Here is a 19,122-nt window from a genome sequence, read left to right as displayed (position 1 = left end):
TATACTTACTGCCCATTACTCTGGTGTCAGGTAGTTCTCAATTCCCAGGGCCTGCGACTCAGACTGATTGTTTATTAATACTATAAATTAAAAAGGCTTTTTATGTGATTGTCTGGAACCAGTTGTCATTCTTAGTATTTCTCCTGTAGGAAACTATAAAGCTTGGTACACATGCCTTTGAGTGACTAGAAGGCTAGATGGATAGAGGTGGAAATGCATACAGTCTCCAAGCAACCAGAAGTGAGGCTACTGGGGGAGGGGGGATGGGTTGGAACAAAGGAGGGAGGGGGCACAGTGGGCTAGAGTAAAGGACTATCAGTGCTTGGATGGTGGGGGAAGGGTGTTAACATACATCTGAGGAGGTGTGAACCTATTCCCCTAAATCATATGAAGTGTTGTAACCAATGTTACCTCAATAAAGGAAAAATAGAAATAAAGATTTCTCACATGATGAGCCACAACTATGAGTAGATGTCCTAGCCAAATTTTAACTATTTATCTTTATTTATGTGTTTTGGGTGCCGTCATTGTACTTTGCTCAAGTTTCTGGTTTTTCTAAACTGACTTTCTGTGCAGGAGGTTTATTCTTCTTGACTTATTTTAATTTTTCCCTTAATTTTCTGTTTTTTGCTTGCTTTTCGCATTGCCCATGCTGCTTCTGAAGTTCTGTATAATCAGCACATTTTTAAGGCAAATTCCTTTACATATTTTAATTGCAAATTGTGTTGGGAATTCTTCTCTCCCCAAAACTAGAGGATTTCTTTGTGGGAATTATTCTGTAGGCGACTGTAATTATCGGTAGCTTTGTCCCATGCAAATTCCATTTGTATCTTAGCACAAAGGCTCAGCCATTGCTGGCAGCGTGACTGGCTTCAGTCTGCTTCATCTAGTGAGGAGGAAATAAGTAAAATCCTAGTGAAACAAGTTACAGAGAATTGTTTCTTAGGAAATTGTCCCGATCTTTTTTACACATTTCTGTCTCTTTTTGGATTTTTTTTTTTCATTTTCCTCTCCATTTTCTTTTCTGTGTGTGTGTGTGTTTTATTGTGGTAACATTGGTTTAAGGCACTGTGTAAATTTCAGGTATACAGTTTTACAATTTTGTTTTCATGTATCACGTTCTCTGGCCTCACATTTTGAGTTTTCTTTACATTACTTACAAAATATGAGTTGTTAGATTCAGCATGTTACCTAACCTTAGAAATTTAAATTTGAAGAGGGTCTTTGAAGGTAGGTATTTGGCAGGCCTATTGGAATGGTGCTACAGTTTTCGCATTTGGGTTTGTTGAACCCTCCTAATTAACTTCTTCAAGGACTCTTAGCATTTACTTAATAATTTACTTAACCTTTTCTTTGGTGTTGCTATCACACATATTATTCAGATATAGGAACCTGAATATTTCAGACTATAAAGAACCGAAACCAACAAGTCTTGTTTATAGCTTGTAAATACTAGCAAGGAACAGGGAACAGAATTGTCCTCAATTGCCCTCAGCACAGCCAAGCTATGACTAACTGTTGGGTCAGTAAAACTGCTGTTGGACCCTTTTGCCCTAAAGCATTGTTCTTTTTCCCAGAGAAACCGGACACTCAAAATAGAGAAATTCCTAATGGGAATTCCTGTTCCTTTTTCTTTTCACACTTCATTTTCTTTAATGATCCTGTTACAGGGCAGGGAGAGGGCAACCCAAAACCCATGGTCCTGCCTATTCTAAATGGGTTCTGCCATCCGCCACATCAACACAAAACATATGAGACTTTAATGGGAAGGAACTTTAATACAATTAGGAAACAATGCAAGAAAGGCAAAGAATATAGTTTCTAAATCAAGCACCCAAAGTTACCCATCTCCTCATAGGTAAAAGTCCATCCAAATGGGATTGGCCCAGAGCAAGACCTCAAAGCCTGCCACAAGTCTAAAGCATCTTCCAGTGGGGACCCACAGAAAAGGATCAGAAATAACCAGACAAGTCTGGAAGGAAAGGAGCAAAATCAAAATCAAGACAAAAACCACCATTGTCACCTCCCCACGGTTCTCACCCACATCTGTGTCACCCAGTCCACGACCAAAAGACAAGCGCAGTTTCTTCACGTGTCTCTAGGCTCCATGCGCCTCCTCCAGGTCTCCTTCTGGCTCCATCCTGCTTCCTTCCTCAGTCTCCTCTTCAGCTTCTTCTCTCCCTGCTCAGCTCCACCCTCCATTTGGGTAGGGCAGGGAACCTGGAATCTCCCCCTTTCCTGGGGACCACCCTGTTACAATCCTTTTGAAAGTCAGTGAATATAAACACCCTTCCTAAGGCTATAGCTAAGCAAGATTGGATATGAACCACTTACCAACCTCTTTTCTCAAATTCTTTTACTTTTATAAAGTACAGGTAATAAATTTGGTTACCTATCCAGCTTATAAAGATGGAATCAGCATTGAGGAAAAGCCTTTGAAACACTTCCAGAGGATTAGAGGAAAAACACCAAGTATCCTTCTCTAAGTAATAAATTATCCTTTAGCAATGAATTCCAAAGAGTATCCAGAATATTGATAAACAAGTAATATTTTGTTGCACATGTATTATTCATTTAACTAGGCACTACCATGCAAAAAATTATATATGTTACAGTCCCTCAAGCATTGGCAACCTAACTGGGAAATAAGACCAACACACATAAGACCAATAGAGAATATGTCTGAGACATATAATTATCTCATATGAAGACCATGTTATAATAAAAAATAACTTTGAAACAAAATTATCTCTAGTTTCTTCCAATCTAGCACAATAACTATATTTGATTTGTTCAATATTACTTTCCCATCTTTTTATAAGTATGTAAAGACTGTATCATGAATACAAACAATAGTTATAATTGGTCTGATGTATTTTTTTCAACAGTCACTGACCTACCATATGCCATGCAGTGTGCTGCTGTATATTAGGAAGTGATTGAAAATCAGATTCAACCAGTAAAATAAGAGCAGGCCCAAATGCCAGTTCTGATTGTACAGTCTTACCTAATTCATTGGACATTGTTAGTCCTTCTGACTAATAATGGTTAGTACTTTGTTTTTAGGGCTTCTCACTTAACAATTAAAACCTAGATTGCCCCAGGATTTCTGTTGTTGTTTTTAATAAGCTTTTAGGAGTTAAGATCCTCCTTGGCGTGTTCTGAGGAATTCCATTAGTTTGCATTGCATTTAAAAGCCCTCAATAAAATAGTTATCAATAACAAATCACAGGGAAAGAAGGTTCAGTGAAATCGCATCTTGTTAACTATATAAAGCAGAAACCTATTTGAGTTAGCGGCCTTGAAGTAATAAATACCAAATAGTCAACTTGTTACTAGTTTTAGTATCTTTATTTCAAACAGTAATTGAATAGAAAATTCTGGTTTCACAGAAAAGCAGTTTTCCTCTGCGCACTGTGCTAAAGCAATAATATTGTAAAATTTGAAAAGCATTTGTCTCCCTAAACATTGACTTTATATTAATTTTTATGACCCAGGGCACATTCTTTTTTGCCTTTCAGGTATACATGTATCAAATAATAACCTAAACCCCTTTATTAATTTTCATTACCAACACTAAAATAATTTTTTGTGCTCTGCCTTTAAAATCCAGTAGATGGGCCTCCCTGGTGGTGCAAGGGGCTAAACACCACACTATGAAGCAATCTGCAGCCTCTGCAGCATGAGTTCGATCCCCGACCACCAGGGAGCAACCCACATGGCGCAGCAGACCTCTCCTGTCTCATCCACTGCTTCCCTTAGCAGTGTGTTTCATTCAGTCTGCCTGTTCTGTTCCCCACTCTGTCTCTGGTGAATCCTCTCACCCCCCACATCTCTGGCCTGTACCCCAGCTCTTGCGTGCATAAATAAATAATTCTTTAAAAAAGAAGAAAATTAAATAAAATCCAGTAGATGGAGGGAGGAAGAAAGAGAGAGGGAGGTTGAAAGGAGGGGGGGAGAGAGAGAGAGAGAGAGAAACTGGAAGTCTACCAAGTGCTTTTGATGCTCACTCATTTGTTTCTCGTAATAACTTTTCATGTAATTATTATCTTCCTTTTTTTAAAAGATTTATTTATTTATTTATGCGCATAAGAGCTGGGGTACAGGCCAGAGATGCGGGGGATGTGAGGATTCACCAGAGACAGAGTGAGGAACAGAACAGGCAGATTGACCGAAATACACTGCTGAGGGGAGCAGAGGGCAAGCCAGGAGAGGTCTGCTGCGCCATGTGGGTCAGCTCCCTGGCTGGGATCGAACTCGTGCTACAGTAGCTGCAGACAACTCTGGAGGTTGCATCTTAACCACTTGCACCACCAGGGAGGTCCATAATTATTATCTTCCTTTTATAGATGATACTGATTCCTATAGTAGGCCATTGCTCCCAAAGTGTGATACTCAGTATACAGAATATTTATTTAATTAATCATGTAATTATTTTAACACATATTAGGATAAGATAACTTTTTAAAAGGGAAAAGAAAAAATATAACTATTAATATAAATGTGTATCAATAAAGAAGATATATATAACATCAAACATGATTTTACTGGTATTATTTAGCATAAGAATTTAGCTAACTGGAAAAGTTGGCTTAAAAAGATAGTAATAGTGACTCCCTGGTGGTGCAAGGGGTTAAGCACAGAGCTATGAAGCTGTCCCGCAGCCTCTGCAGCATGAGTTCAATCCCTGGCCAGCCAGGGAGCTACCCACACAGCATAGGAGACCTCTCCTGCCTTGCCCGCTGCTCCCCTTAGCAGTGTAATTCAGTCAGTCTGCCTGTTCTTTTTTTATTCCTTAAAGATTTATTTTATTTATGCATATAAGAATTGGGGTACAAGCTAGACGTACAGGGGGTGAGAGGATTCACCAGGGAGACTGGGGGAGCAAAACAGGCAGATCTACTGAAACACACTGCTGAGGGGAGCAGCGGGCACGACAGGAGAGGTCTGCTGCACCATATGGGTTGCTTCCTACCTGGCCGGGATAGAACTTGTGCTGCAGTGGATAGGGATAGCTTGATAGCACTGTCTTTAATCCCTGTGCCACCAGTGAGGCCCCAGTCTGCCTGTTCTGTTCTTCACTCTGTCTCTGGTGAATCCTCTCACCACCACCCTGCCCTGCATCTCTGGACTGTGCTCCAGTTCTTGTATGCATAAATGAATAATAAATCTTTAATTAAAAAAAGATAGTAATATATCAGAGATAAGCTGTAACAAAGATAATGAAAGTGATACATGAATGAAGTGTAAGAAATACAACTAGTAGAGATGGAGATGAGCTTTGAAGAACTGAGGGTACTGCAGTTTAAGACATGTTTACATGTTTCTTTATACAATGGAGAGAATGGTTTTAAGGAAAGAATTTCTAGAAATTCATTCACAATTGTGTGTGCCTCAGGCATGCAGCCACTTTTTGTTGATATATAGTGTGATGTATTTGTAAATCAACCAAAACCAGGTTCTTCAAACCTTTAAGAAGTACCCTCTGTATATATATTTTTTGAAGTCTCTCCCAGCCAATTTTTGGTAATGTGTTAGTTTCTGCATGAATCTTTTGATCTAGTTTTTCTAAGACTCAAAGTCAGCATATGCATTTTCTTCTAAAATTTCTATTTATTTAGAGTTTAAATGGGTACTATTCCAGAATGATGTATACTGCTCTGCATGAGAGAGAAAATTCTGTTCAATTATGAGATGTATAAAGTATTGGTCCTCAAAATAGAAGACTAACTCACAAAGTTTATTCCTTCCTTCATCCTTCAGGCAGACCAGGGTTGGAGGAGATAGGAGGTGGTGGTGAGGATATTGTGCATTTCCGGCACATCTTCCTTGTTGAGAAAGCACTAATGTCCAATGCTCTAACATAATAGTAATGTTCAGTGAAATATTCTAATAATAACATCTAAGCTCAGTAGTACTCTGTATTTTCCAAAGGCCTTTCATATACATTATCTTAGTCAATCTTTACGACTCCCTAGAAGATGGCCAGAACAGAAGATGATGGTGATAGGGGTAGTGTCTCTTTTCAGTAGATAGGAAGAGTATTTAACAGATTAAGTAATTTAATTTAAACAACAGAATAGCTACTCAAGGCAAGAATTCTTATTGCCTTACAGAATTCTTAAAACTGAATTCTTAATTGCTTGGAAAGGGCAGTTTAGCTAGCTATCCTAATCAAATAGAAATATCTCTTAGACTATCCAGTCTTCCTTGTATTGATCCTGTGTTCCATCAAGAAACTCTTCTTGGGCCTCCCTGGTGGTGCAACTGTTAAAATCTTAGTGCTATCAAGCTATTGCCAGCCACTGCTGCTTGAGTTCCATCCCCATTAGGGAGCTAATCCACATGGCGCAACAGACTTTGTTAAAGGGCAGGGAGAGGTGCACCCCAGAACCCCCAAACCTACCTGCTCTAAATAGGTTCTGTCATCCACTACATCAAGACAAAATATATAGACCTTTAATGGAAGAACTTACATACAATTAGTGTGCCATACAGAAAAAACAAAGAATATAATTTCCAAATCAAGCACCCGAAGTTACCCATCTCAGCATGGGTAAATGTCCACCCAAACAGGATTGGCCCAAAAGAAGACCCAAAAGCCTGCCACAAGTCTAGGGCACATTCCAGCAGGGACCCATAGAAAAGGGTCAGAAACAGCCAGACAAGTCTGGGATGAAAAGAGTAAAATCAAAATCAAGATAAAAGCTACTCAGCTCTACCCTCCCTTGGAGGGGTAGGGGCAAGGAATCTGGAACCTCCCCATTTCCCCTTTTCCTCTCCTGTCTTGCCTGCTGCTCCCCCTCAACAGTGTATTTCAGTAGATCTGCCTGTTCTGCTTCTCTGTCTTTGGTGAGTCCTCTCACCCCCCACACCTGTGGCCTATACCCCAGTTCTTCCTTGCCTAAATAAATAAAAATAAATCTTTTAAAAAAGAAAAGAAACAGTTCTAAAATACAGAACTTCTGAGTGTGGTCTTAATCCATCAAGAAGTCAATGCTCTATAAAAATGACCAATTACACTTACTTTTCTCTAAACTATTAATGTGAAAACTAAGAAGTTGGTTTTATGATATATAAATAGCTGTCTTTTGAATTTGTTCAGCATTAATTCAGCATTAATTAGTTCCTTGTTCCTGATCATCTTTGGGTGAAACAGACATGCCCTTAACTGAGCAATCAATCATTAAGTTGTGTTTTCTTTCCCCTTTCTGTCATTGTAATTTTATTAGGTAATTTGAACTACTGGACAGATGAATAATTATGGCTGTCTTTGGAGGGTAAAAATGGGGGTTTCTTGGGTGTGATGCAGTCTAACAGATATTCAGAATAGTTTATTTTTATACAAATGATTTATTTCCCCACCCAACCCTGGCATTCATAAAATATTTCTTAGGCTGCATAGTGTTGATGACAAAGTTATGTCTTCTAAGAATACTTCTCTTTGTGAAACATAGTGGTTGAGGTATTTTGGGAGATGCTAATAAGTGTTTCTGATGCAGGTTCAGTCACCTGTGGACTCTGCCACAATGTCCCCAGTAGAGAGGACAGCAGCTTGGGTTCTGAACAATGGGCAGTATGAAGAGGATGTGGAAGAAACTGAACAAAATCAAGATGAAGCCAAGCATGCTGAAAAGGTAGAACCTAATCTGTCTTTTGTGACATATAACTCCGACAGTGATAGGCCACCAAAAAGTTGCCTAGCCCAAGAGCATAATCTCTCCCTCCAACTTCAGCTCCACCTCTTGTATTAACCATCAACTATATATCTGTATAAAAGCTCAGCCATGTCTATATGTGAAAATAAACAGGAAACATTCATCAAGCTGAGGGAGGAGGGGTAGCTCTAATTCTGTTTATGTAAGTTGGCCAAATTTGAAGAATACTTTGCTATTCATTTCTTGTTATTTTGGATGAATATTTAATGTTTTTAAAAAATAATTGAGGGCCTCCCTGGTGATGCAAGGGGTTAAGACGCAACCTATGAAGCTATCCACAGCCAGTGCAGCACGAGTTCTATCCCTGGCCAGGGAGCTACCCACATGGTGCAGCAGACCTCTCCTGACTCGCCCACTGCTCCCCTCAGCAGTGTATTTCAGTCAGTCTGCCTGTTCTCTTCCCCATTCTGTCTCTGGTGAATCTTCTCACCCCCACACCTCTGGCTTGTACCCTAGTTCTTGTACAAATAAATAAATCTTTTTAAAAAAGTAATTGATAGTCTTCAACCAAGACCACAATTATCCTTGAACTAGACTTCCTTCCTATGTCTTAGTATTTTGTCTTTTTCGTTGTTGCCTTTTCTGAATAAAGAACTTCTAGCCCTATAGATATGTTTTAAAAGGCACTCTTGTTTCATTTATTTTTATAAAACGTAAAATTGACATCAAAAACTATTATCAAGCAGGAACTTTGACATTATGTATGGCATTACCTCATTTTATTAATAACCAGATAAGACACTTCTACTTATCAGTACAAACCTAAACTCTGCTTATTGATACACTCTACCTCTTCATAGTGTCATAAAAATTGTCATTTTTCACTTGCTGGATTAACAGGTGCAGTTTGGGATTATGGTGTTGGATAAGCAGAAGCTAGCTGTCAAGTTGTCAATTAAATGAGATAATGTGAAAATAGACTGCATTTTACAAAGCAGCATACAAATTTGTCATTAATTCCTAATGGACTTAAGGATCCCATCACAAAAAAAGCTAATACTTTTCTTTCCACCTAGAAAAATTGACATTCTAGTACTCAGGCCCCAAATATAGCCACTTCAGTACAAGAAAGGGCCCTGTAACCATTAAATTATATAAAACTTTAGTGAAAATTTCTTATGAAGTGTTAGTTTATATAAATTTATATAAAGCTTTAGTGAGAAAACAAACATATGTTCCTGCAAGCAGTACCAAATTGGGCAATGAACCACATCATGAAAATGGGCCAAACGGCAATATTAATCATCCTTGGAGAGCTTGTAGGTCTTTGCTTTGTGCTTGTGACCTGAATATTTCCTAGGTATGGGAAAACAGCAATAGCCTGCTCTCCCCTAAAATTCTATTTTTGAGTTAGTGGCTTAACATTAATGTTGCCTGTTCTTTAAAAGGCTTCAGGTAGAGTGAAGGAGTGGCAGATTGATGAACCAAGATATGTCAGAAATCCTACAGTGCAGATGATGATACAGAAATTTTCTCTTGTAGACAACTGGCTTTGGCTTATTTTAAGTGATTTGTCAGGTTTCTGAGTGTTTGATCTTTTTTTTCTTGCTCCCATTTGATATAATCACAGATTGGATGTGACTTGCAGCAACTGGTAGTTTAATGTGGAGAGAGAGACAAAAATATATATTTGGAATGCCAAGTTAAGATTAAATATGTAATTTTAGGAGGTGGGCAGAGCTCCCTTAACATTATGCCTGTTGATAATTTTAAAGAACATTGGCAGCATATGGAATGGCAGATCAGACAACCTCCAGCTGCATTACTTAGGGTTTCTTCACAGAAAAAGCAACTCACCTATTTTTAAAACCAGTGTAACTCGAGTTTTCTCTCCTTGTCTTTGCTGCCTCTTCTCCTCTGCTCTAGTATGAACAGGAAATCACAAAGCTGAAGGAGCGCCTGAGGGTGTCCAGCCGGCGGCTGGAGGAGTATGAACGCCGGCTGCTGGTGCAGGAGCAGCAGATGCAGAAGCTGCTGCTGGAGTACAAGGCCCGGTTGGAGGACAGTGAGGAGCGGCTGCGTAGGCAGCAGGAGGAGAAAGACAGCCAGATGAAGAGCATCATCAGCAGGTTTGAGGATCATATGGTGGTGTGGGCAACTTCTAGGTACAAGGAAGTGAGAAGGTGATAAAGAGTTCTAAAGGAATGGCAGCAAGAGCCATTTTCAACTCCATGTATGCTTTTGGCACTTGGTACAAATGTGAGACTGGCTATCCCTCTTAAAATTTTCTAAATGTGAGGCCTGCGTGCACTTCCTTGGAAGATAGAAGTAGTCTGTTTTCCTTTCCTCATAGCAATTAGAAAAAGTAAAAACTTAGTGAGTTACTTGAGAAATAGTAGAGAACTGGGTCTGCAACATTTAAGTTGTTATATCCGGTCCAGGACTAACTTAGCTAGTGAGTCCAGAGAAGTGGAAGGAAGTTCTGTTGGCTTTCTTTAGCACCAAAGAACCGAGAGTGTTAAGGATACTTAGGGAGCCTGAGGGAGCCTGAGGGAGCATGTTTACTCCAAGCAAGTCCTTTCCTAAGTACTTTACAATAATAATTTGTTTAATCTAGTAATGATAATTTGTTTAATGCCAACCTTTGAAATAGGCATTATCATTCTCATTTTACAAATAGAGAAACAGGCCAACAAACTCATTAAGTCACTTGCCCAAGTGGTATAGGCAGGATTTGAAGCCAGACTATGAACCTGCAGAGTCCAAGCTCATAAGGACTCTGCTCCAGTATTGTCATTTGACAATTCTCTTGTCCAGTGGCTTTGTGCAGGTCAAGTAAATTGAAAACAGAAAAGGCTTATTGTTTTAGGAGTGTGGAGGTAATTTTAGAACAGGTTCAGAGAATTAAACATCAAATGGTGAAGATGTGAACAGTGGATGAGAAAGAAAGCAGACCCAGTAAGTATAGAGTATCTTTTATTAAACTGTTGTTCTGGGGGGCAGGGAGCAAGGGTAGATAGCTGTTACAAGGTAACTTGAGATTAAAAGGGTTATTTGTTTTTGTTGGTCAATTTGATATTTTAAGGTAAAACAGGTTGTATTGAGGAGAGATCTGATGGAGGAGAGGCAGGAGGTGATTATGGAAGTACTGTTCCAAAGGGGATGGAAATGCAGGGGATTCTGCCACAGATGTTTTCTTGGGAGGCAGTAGAAATACTGACCTACATTGAGTTTTGAGTTCCTTCCCTGCATTAGCTAGCTCTCTCTTTGAAGATGTTGCTATCTCCTTCCTGCCCCATTCTAGGCTAATGGCTGTGGAAGAAGAATTGAAAAAGGATCATGCCGAGATGCAAGCAGTTATTGATGCAAAGCAGAAAATAATTGATGCCCAGGTAAGCAGGTTTGGATCTAGTAGAACACACTTGTTTGTCATAACTGCTATTCCCTGACTTCCCACCCTTTGCAAATGCTAGGGCACCTACTGGAAATCGAGTCATTGGAAAACTTTAGGCATTAACTTTTAAAGATTAAGATGTGACCTCTATTATTTTTCCTTTACTTACTGGTGACAAGTCTGTTAAACCAGCAAAGTATTAGTGTGCTTAGTGCAGTTGCTTGACAAATCTAAACCTAGTGCATGATGGGGTTTACTTCTTTCCTCATGGAAAGGAGGACTTTTTCTGAAAGGGTAACTGTGAAAAGTACACTGCATGTGTCTGGCTTGTGACCTCCACTGACCATTGCTTGGCTGTGATGTTCACGGTCTTGTCAGTCACGTCCACTGTGCCATCAGCCTCTAGCCCCAGACAGTAGGGGAACTATGGGGAAGACAGGGCTGTAGAAGGTATCTTTCCATGTTATTCTTTTGGTTTCAGGGTTTGGCAGTGATGCTTGGAATTCTCTTGGCTGCCCTTCTTTGTTGGCACTGTGCTTAGAGAGAGCCTCTTTTGATGGAACTCAAAACAAGCAAATGTTGATGAAATTAAAACCTGGGCCCCCCGCTCAAATGTAGTTTATACCTGGGACACTGATGGGGTGATGACTATCAAGAGCAGCTCATGGGGACATGTCAATGATCAGAGTCAATTCAGTAGGCAGGAAATGTTTCTAATTACTTTTACCAATGCACAATATGGTTATATATCTTAGAGACAAATAACAAGAGCAGGGGCAGTATTGATGTGGCCAGTTTAGCTACTGAATGTATTACCTCCCTGAGACAAGCCATCCAGGTTTGCATCCCTCCCCACTAAATATCATACCATATACCTAAGCTATGAAATAAAGATGGGTGCAAAGACTCTCTGCTCTACTTTCTTCTCTGCCTATTAGCCAGTCATCATGTTATGTTGGAATCCCCCATGTTCTTAAACATGCACTTAGACCTCTAGTCTAGTTTCCTTACAGGGTTAATGTGGGAGGGGGGTTATCCTTCAGAGGAATTGGGAGTGAGGTTGAAAGCTTAGCGATAGGAAGAGTGCTTCATGGGCTTCCGACTCCTTTAGACACTCTGGACTTGGACGTTGAGTGGGAGTCATGGTGCTCTGTCATTGGCAGAGCAGAATATATTGGACTCCTGAACTCTATAGATTCAGGATATTTAGAACTCCTGAGAATCAGAAGAAGAAATATCACTGTAATTACCTTACTAAGTCCTGTTTTAAACCTTTCTCTGTGTCCCCAAATAGGGTGAGAAAAGGGTAACAGATACAAGTCCATGTCGCTATACATACTTTAAAAAATCATTCAAGTCCTAAGAGAATCAACCTGGATAAATAAGGCAATTTAGTCAGGGAAACTAGTTGTTGATAAGTTTTCACTTTTGGATTTCCAAATTAACAATAAAAAATACTAAGAGTCCTTTTAATAACCATACCAAGAGAGATTTTGGTTCTAACGAAATAAAAGCAGAACCTTTAAATAATTTCAGCAAGTCTAAAACTGTCCATCTTAAGCAAAGGGAGCTTGGGTATGTCTAGTGTTTACAATGTTTGCTTCCTGGTGCCTGTCAAGACAGCATCATCATTAGTTTCAGAAGATTCCAAACCCATCCCTACCCTATTTTGATACCAACTGCGAGGTGACTGAGGTGTGTGAAGCAGCCCTCATAGTCACAGGAGGGAAAGCAAGGGAGGAAAAATCTGATTTACCAGGACTCAAAAGTCTGTAAAGTAAGGACATTCTCTCTGTTAACCCAGAGGGTATCAGCATTCCCTCAAAGAATTATCCAGTATCAGATTTGTGGTCTGGCTAAACTAGACACCATTTTGGGTCTAAACTTTAAGGCAGTGGTTTTCAAATGATTTGATTCCCTAAACTGTATTGGTGGAACCAGAGGCATCTTCCATATAAATTATTTACTTACATAAGTAAATAATAAATAAACCTATGAAGATCAATTTCCAGTGGTTCCTTACTGACCACTCCCCTACAAGAGTCACTCTCAACTAATGAATCATATCATACCAAGATTGACTAACTAGGACAAACTACTTATTCAAACATAGACATTACTGTATAATAAATTATTCTGCCAGAGGCCCACTCTAGATCCCTAAAAAATTATTGGAGGATCTTCTGTACCTCATTTTGAAATCCAATGCACCATGCATAGCACAAATCATAAACACCAAAGATAGGGGTTTTTTTAGAAAATTATAGTCTCCTTAAAAGGAAGGTTTCCCAGCTCCAGCTGTCATCTTACTGAAACATTGAAATCTTATTATAGCAAATGACTTGAATATCCTTTGGCATCCTTTGTAGTGAATAACTTTTTGTATCAGATCCTTTCCCTTGTAAGGACAAATCTTAGGTCTTAAATGTTTGAGGGAGCAGAGCACCCTCTAGTATCATTCAATAAGATGAAGGTATATTTGGAGTTGAGAGCCTCCCAACGAGGTAACCCATGTTTTGATGTCCCTGACATCTGCCTTGGGATCACTGGTAGTGAAAAATAACTTCAGAAATACAGAAGAATAAAGAATACAGTTGCTTTCTTTAAACTAGAGTTGAGATCTGCCTTTTCCAAAACACTACAGCCAGGTGCCTAGTGAGCGATTTTCATCTCTCGCAACAGTCCTGTGCCCTGTAGAAAAGGCTCATCCCTCAACTTAGCCTCTTTATCTCCTAGAGTCAGTTCATGCTTTCTAGCTGGAGCTGGGAGAGATGAGTGTTCCACTGATGTGGGCAGAATCACCTGCCCTGGGCCTTGTTGCAGAGCTATGGGGTCCTGCTGATGGTGCCACAGGACTATTTCTTAACCATCAGTCCAGGTGCCACCTCCCACCCCCTAGCATCCCTCCATGTGTCTCAGATGGAGAACAGAGAAGGGCTTCTTCCTTTGAGAAGCAAAGCAGCTGCCTAGTTACTGTTGCAAGTGATATCTCCGCTGTGTTAAATTACAGGTCATAAATGGAGATGAGATTATTCAAACAGGCAAGTAAACCTGTCCGTTCTCTAGCTGAGCAGTTCCCAGCCCTGGCCCAGTGCACTGGCCTCCTACACATTCCAGCTCCTGCTCCCCACACTTGAAATCCTTTCTGTCAGGCATGAACTAGATTGTTTTGCCTTTCAATCCAGGCAGAATCGAAATAGGAGAGTACCTTTTGCCAACTGAAGTTGACTTTCCGAAGTCCCTATTTGATTATTTTTGTTTTACTTTTTGTTTTATTTTGAGAGGTTGGCAGTGGGGGGGATGACAAAAGGGAGTTTCTTCATTTGGAAAATATCACTGTTCAGTAGGGGGGGTTGCTTGGCTTCAGTTGTTTTTCTTACAGACAGCAAATAATTACGATCATTCTTAGCCTTCTTTTTGATCCTTTAAAAATTAAATAATTTTTTGTGAATGCATATTTTTTTATGAAACCTAGACAATCCTGAATTCCTTAGTATTTGGGACCTTATAATTTATCCTAATACTAAATTATCTTTTCTTTTTTTTTAATAATTTCAGAACTTACCCATTTTTCTGTTTAGAGAGCATTCCTAAACATGGCGAGGAAACATCTCTTTTCTAGTAACCACTCACCAATTAGCTTTTTAAAGATCTACAATTACTATCTCCAGTAAGCCCCCCATTGGCTATAATTTTTTAAATTATTTTTTAAAGACTTGCAGATCTTTTTTTAAGCTTTGCTTGTCTTTAAAACAAGTTACCTTCCCAAAGTAAAAGGTATCTTTTAACAGATGAATGGTGAGTTAATAATGCTGATTTTGTGTATCTTACCACTGAGTTCTCCATCAGGAAAGGAAGACTTTTTGTAAATGATAATAACAAGTGTGAGCTCATTTTCGTTCATGCTTTTGAAACTATAACCACCAGCACTGCTTCTCCAGGTCCCAGCCCCATTCCCAAAGTCAGAGATTAAAGGGAAGTATTGCTCATTGCTGTATCTGCTTTTACCTGAATTCTCCCCTGAGCAGTGACCTCTCTGCATCCTCCTGGGGCATGTTTCCCAGCAGAACAAAGTGACTGAGGGGAATCACTGCTCAATGATGGTGCAGAGCCATTGCTTTGAGGGCAAGGCTCAGCATCAGAGCCCCTGTCCTCCTAGTCCCCTCTGAACCTGCAGTGATTAAGCCTTACCATGCTTTCCTTGGACTGATGAAAAAACCCAGGATAGGAAAGCTCTTGTTGGCTTTGAGGATTGTTCCTCACATGCTATTTTCTTTTTTAGCTTCATGGGCATGGGTTAGATGGTCCTTCTTGGGCTTAACTAGTCCCTGAAAAATAACTTCATATTGGGAAGGTTTTGAGTGACTTAGCTGCTGAAGCTAAGATTAGGGTTTGCCTAATCTTTGTGAGACCAATATTATCTTGATGGGATGATCTCTTTTTTTATTTAGATGAACCTGCTTTCCTTCAGATTGTCAATTTTTGGCCCTCCCCCCCTTTTTTTGGAGAGGAGATTCAACAATCTTTGGTTGCAAAACATTGGTTCGAAAGCATTTTTTTTTTTTTTCAGATACTCAAAATTAAAATGAAAGCAGTCTCCTCCTTGGGTAGCTTCCCCGGAGTAACTCTGAGCTGGAATGAGTCAAGGAGCTTGTGTTCTCTGTTTGTTTTCATGTGTTTTGTTTATGGCATCCCCCTTCGGCACATCTCCCTCCCCGTATTCAAATAATTCCTTGGTCTGAGCTTGTGGCTGCTTCCCCCACCCCTTGCTGTTGCATCCTCACTTTGTTGGTGACTATAAACTGCCACCATGTATTGTTTTAGTTTTGAGCACAATGTGCCTTCTTTCCAAATGTGATTGATTGATGTGCCCTCTTTGGGGACTGAGAACCCATAGATCACGTGCACTTCTCCTGTGTGAAATGAAACCTCTGGTGCTTCTTTCTTTGCCACCGTATTTCCGTGTTTTCATATTGACCAAAAGAACTTACTGCAGTAAGGTAGCTTGACACCTCTGTTGCCTAGTTGGAAATAACACATGGTGTCATTTTACATGACCTCCTAGTGTCCCAAGGGATTGTTAATAACAAACCTACTATGCTGAAAGTTAAAAGAGCAAACAGAGCCCTGCTGGGCTCCGGAAGCCAGACTGGACCCGTGTGCAGAAAGAGGCAGAGACGTTCCATTTGTCTGGGAAGCATCACACATACTGCTGTTTGACAGAAAGCATTAGAGCAGTCACTCGGTAAAGAAAGAGTATGAAGGGGCGATTTTCTGCATGTTACCTGAATAAAGCCATGATTGGTGTGTTGTAGGAAAAACGGATCGTGTCCCTGGATTCTGCCAACACCAGACTGATGAGCGCGCTGACCCAAGTGAAGGAGCGGTACAGCATGCAGGTCCGCAATGGCATCTCCCCCACCAACCCCACCAAGCTTTCCATCACGGAGAATGGTGAATTCAAAAACAGCAGCTGCTGACGGGCTTCGTGGATAGACAGACTGTGGGAGGAGACAGAAGGAAATGTCCCCGCTCTCCTATCCCCTGCCCTTACCCTACCCCACCAGGTTTACAGAATGTTTGCTACTTCAACACAGCAGTGTGGCGAGAAACTCTTGAATGAAGAAAGGAACTTTTGTCTTTCAGGGCATAAGGCTGAGACTTCAAGGTCGATGCTTCCCCCCATGTCTCTGTGTACATAGGGAACTTAGTTCTGGGCCATGTACAGAAAATACCACTGTAATATACCAAAAGGAAGTTAATAATGTAGATTACCTTTTTAATTATTGCTATTTTTATTATTGTTTTCCTCTTGTTGAAAGCACTGCAGTTGTTAGAGGAGGAAAAGTAGGAACTGTGTGTGAGTGAGAATGGGCCCAGGGTTTAGTAGTTAGAGACCAAGTGTCTGTGTGATAGGAGCACAGGGAGTGCAATAGGACATCGTCAGGAGGAATTGTTCAGGGATTCATCTGCCCATTGAAAAACCCCACCCTGGTTCCCTTGCCCCTTAGGAAAACATGAAATCCCAAGATCCAAGCAGAATTTATCCCATTGATCTCCCAAGGCTGGTTCTGGGTGGACAACTAATCCGATGTGGGAACATACTTTTTCAAAGGACACGGATAAGAGCTGTTGTATCAAAATTGGACTTTAGGAGTAATTTCTATTGAACTCCTGTTGATGTTTATTTCCTTCTGTCTATAGCAGATGGGAATTTTCCATTTTAGATAAGGGGCTTTTTTTTTTCACCCCAGTTGTGATAAAGGGTGTGCTTATTTTCCTCTTTAGAGTTTACAAAACTATAAATGTGTCTCTGCATACCATCTCCACCCTCACACAGCCTCTGTCCTTCCTCTCCACGCTAGGGCCAGTCATCACCAACAGGGTTACCTTCCCCTGGAGAGGTTATTCCAGCACGCTGTCCCCAGCCATCTAAACAAACACCCTTTCTTCCACACAGAAAAGGGCTAACCATACCATAGCAGGAATCTCTGGAAATTTCCTATTAAAAATTGTTTTTTTATATTTGTAAGTTATAACTTTTATTTGGGAATAAAGATTATATCCATTGTACTAGCAATTCTCTGGGCAGGGTAATTTTATCTCAATCTTTAATTTTTAAATTGCTTCTCCCACTAGTCCTCTCAGTAAAATTTGGAAAGGAAATCCAAATCTGAAACGTTGCTCTCTTAAAAGTGAAATCACTCCTATGAAAATAAAGAAAACTGAAAGTGTGAGGACAGCCCATTCCATGCTCTTAGTAGATTTGGCCGTAATTACCCAGTCTACCCATCATGGTTTTTGACTTCATCGTCGTACAAGAAAAGTCATGGGAGTGAATTTATTTCCTTTTTTTTTTTTTCCAGAAGTGTGAAGTGTCTTCTTCCTTATCCTTATCCTTATGGGATGTTTCATGTTAAACAGACATTATATATACAAATATATATATACATATATACTCACATGTGTACATAGAACAGCACAAATGGAAAAAGTCCACTCCTTCTATGCTGTCAGATGGCAGTGTTGGAAGGGTTTTGACTCTCTTTAAGATCTAAGCAGTTGTTTATATTGAGAAAGCCACATTTCTTAAATAAGTTAATGATGTTTATTTTAATTTATGAACTTCAAGGAAATTTTTTAAAAGGAAAGGAGAGAGAAAAAAACAAAAAGACCTGAGGAAGCCGTAAGTATGAAGTGAGTTGTCTCCACAGAACAGAGTATTTACAAAGGACAAGAGAACATTTATTGCATCCTCTTTTGAGTGAAGCCCAGAGAGACTTCAAGCCCAGAGAGACTCCCTTTTACGATGATGCAGGCCCAGGCTTGTGTCCTTCCCCCTGAGTGCTGCTCTCTCTCAGATGGGATGTCAGTAGCCTCACCATGGCCCACAAGCTATTACAATACTCCCTCTTTCTGCCAGTCAAGATCTAAAACACGAGCTGCCCCTTGTGCTTATCTGAGCTGTGGCCTTCTTGCCCAAATGTTTGGCTACTTATATATTTTCTTGACCGTTGGTAGTTATTTTACAAATTCTTATCTCTTCCCTCCAAGCTGAGGACACTCTGTGGTCAAATCACTTATTTTAATAGAAAAAAAAAATTTACCAATTCTGAAGTAGGGGGAAGGAATGTAAGCGTGGATATGTCCTTGGTTGTGGCTATTCTTGGCTCTAGCCGTGTTTAATTCATTCTCTATAAAAGCCTTCAATCATGCCCTAGAGAACCTGGTAAAGAATTGTCCATTTCAGTGACTTAAGTATGTAATGTGGATCATGTCCTGCACTGAGTTTTGGAATTTCAGAGAACTGATAAACTTACCTCTATCAGGGCCTTGGGAGAGACACAAAAAGTCAAAATGTTTTTGATAGATGCAAGACATCTTGTGTTGTGAGAGTTCCTCATGGGATACCTGCTTTGGAAAATTAAATACCCAAGATGTTTGGGAAAATTACGCAGCCCTCTATTATCAGGTTATCTTGGACAAAGAGGGGGAAAAAAAAGATACGAGTTCAGAATTATTGCCAGTTGTTAAGTTTTAGATTTTCCTTTGAGCCTGCTCCTGTCTACA

The 19,122-nt window shown here is 40.0% G+C and overlaps 1 protein-coding gene and 1 long non-coding RNA gene across 10 annotated transcripts in view; one reads left to right on the top strand and one right to left on the bottom strand.

The window, feature by feature from the left end:
• Positions 1-239, bottom strand: part of LOC119241247 (uncharacterized) — a 42,762-nt gene extending 42,523 nt beyond the window's left edge. For both annotated transcript variants that reach the window (XR_008551145.1, XR_005124282.2), the window contains exon 1: positions 10-239. This is a non-coding gene — a long non-coding RNA (uncharacterized LOC119241247). The remainder of the gene's footprint in view (positions 1-9) is intronic.
• The window catches only part of RASAL2 (RAS protein activator like 2), a 321,407-nt gene extending 304,066 nt beyond the window's left edge, over positions 1-17,341 (top strand). For 4 of the 8 annotated variants that reach the window (XM_054693446.1, XM_037506412.2, XM_037506410.2 and 1 more), the window contains 5 exons: positions 7,503-7,637; positions 9,585-9,787; positions 10,963-11,050; positions 14,063-14,093; positions 16,368-17,341. In XM_054693446.1, the coding sequence (XP_054549421.1) occupies positions 7,503-7,637; positions 9,585-9,787; positions 10,963-11,050; positions 14,063-14,093; positions 16,368-16,510 (600 nt within the window). In that variant the 3' untranslated portion in view covers positions 16,511-17,341. The remainder of the gene's footprint in view (positions 1-7,502; positions 7,638-9,584; positions 9,788-10,962; positions 11,051-14,062; positions 14,094-16,367) is intronic. The other 4 variants (XM_054693448.1, XM_054693447.1, XM_037506406.2 and 1 more) reach the window with 1 other exon arrangement.
• The last annotated feature ends 1,781 nt before the right edge of the window (positions 17,342-19,122 follow it).

Source organism: Talpa occidentalis, unplaced genomic scaffold (assembly GCF_014898055.3).
Source record: "Talpa occidentalis isolate TD23 unplaced genomic scaffold, MPIMG_talOcc4v2.1 talOcc4.12, whole genome shotgun sequence".
Lineage (NCBI taxonomy): Eukaryota > Metazoa > Chordata > Mammalia > Eulipotyphla > Talpidae > Talpa > Talpa occidentalis.
Note: the sequence above shows the minus strand (reverse complement) of the source record. Positions and strands in the feature narration are given on the sequence as shown.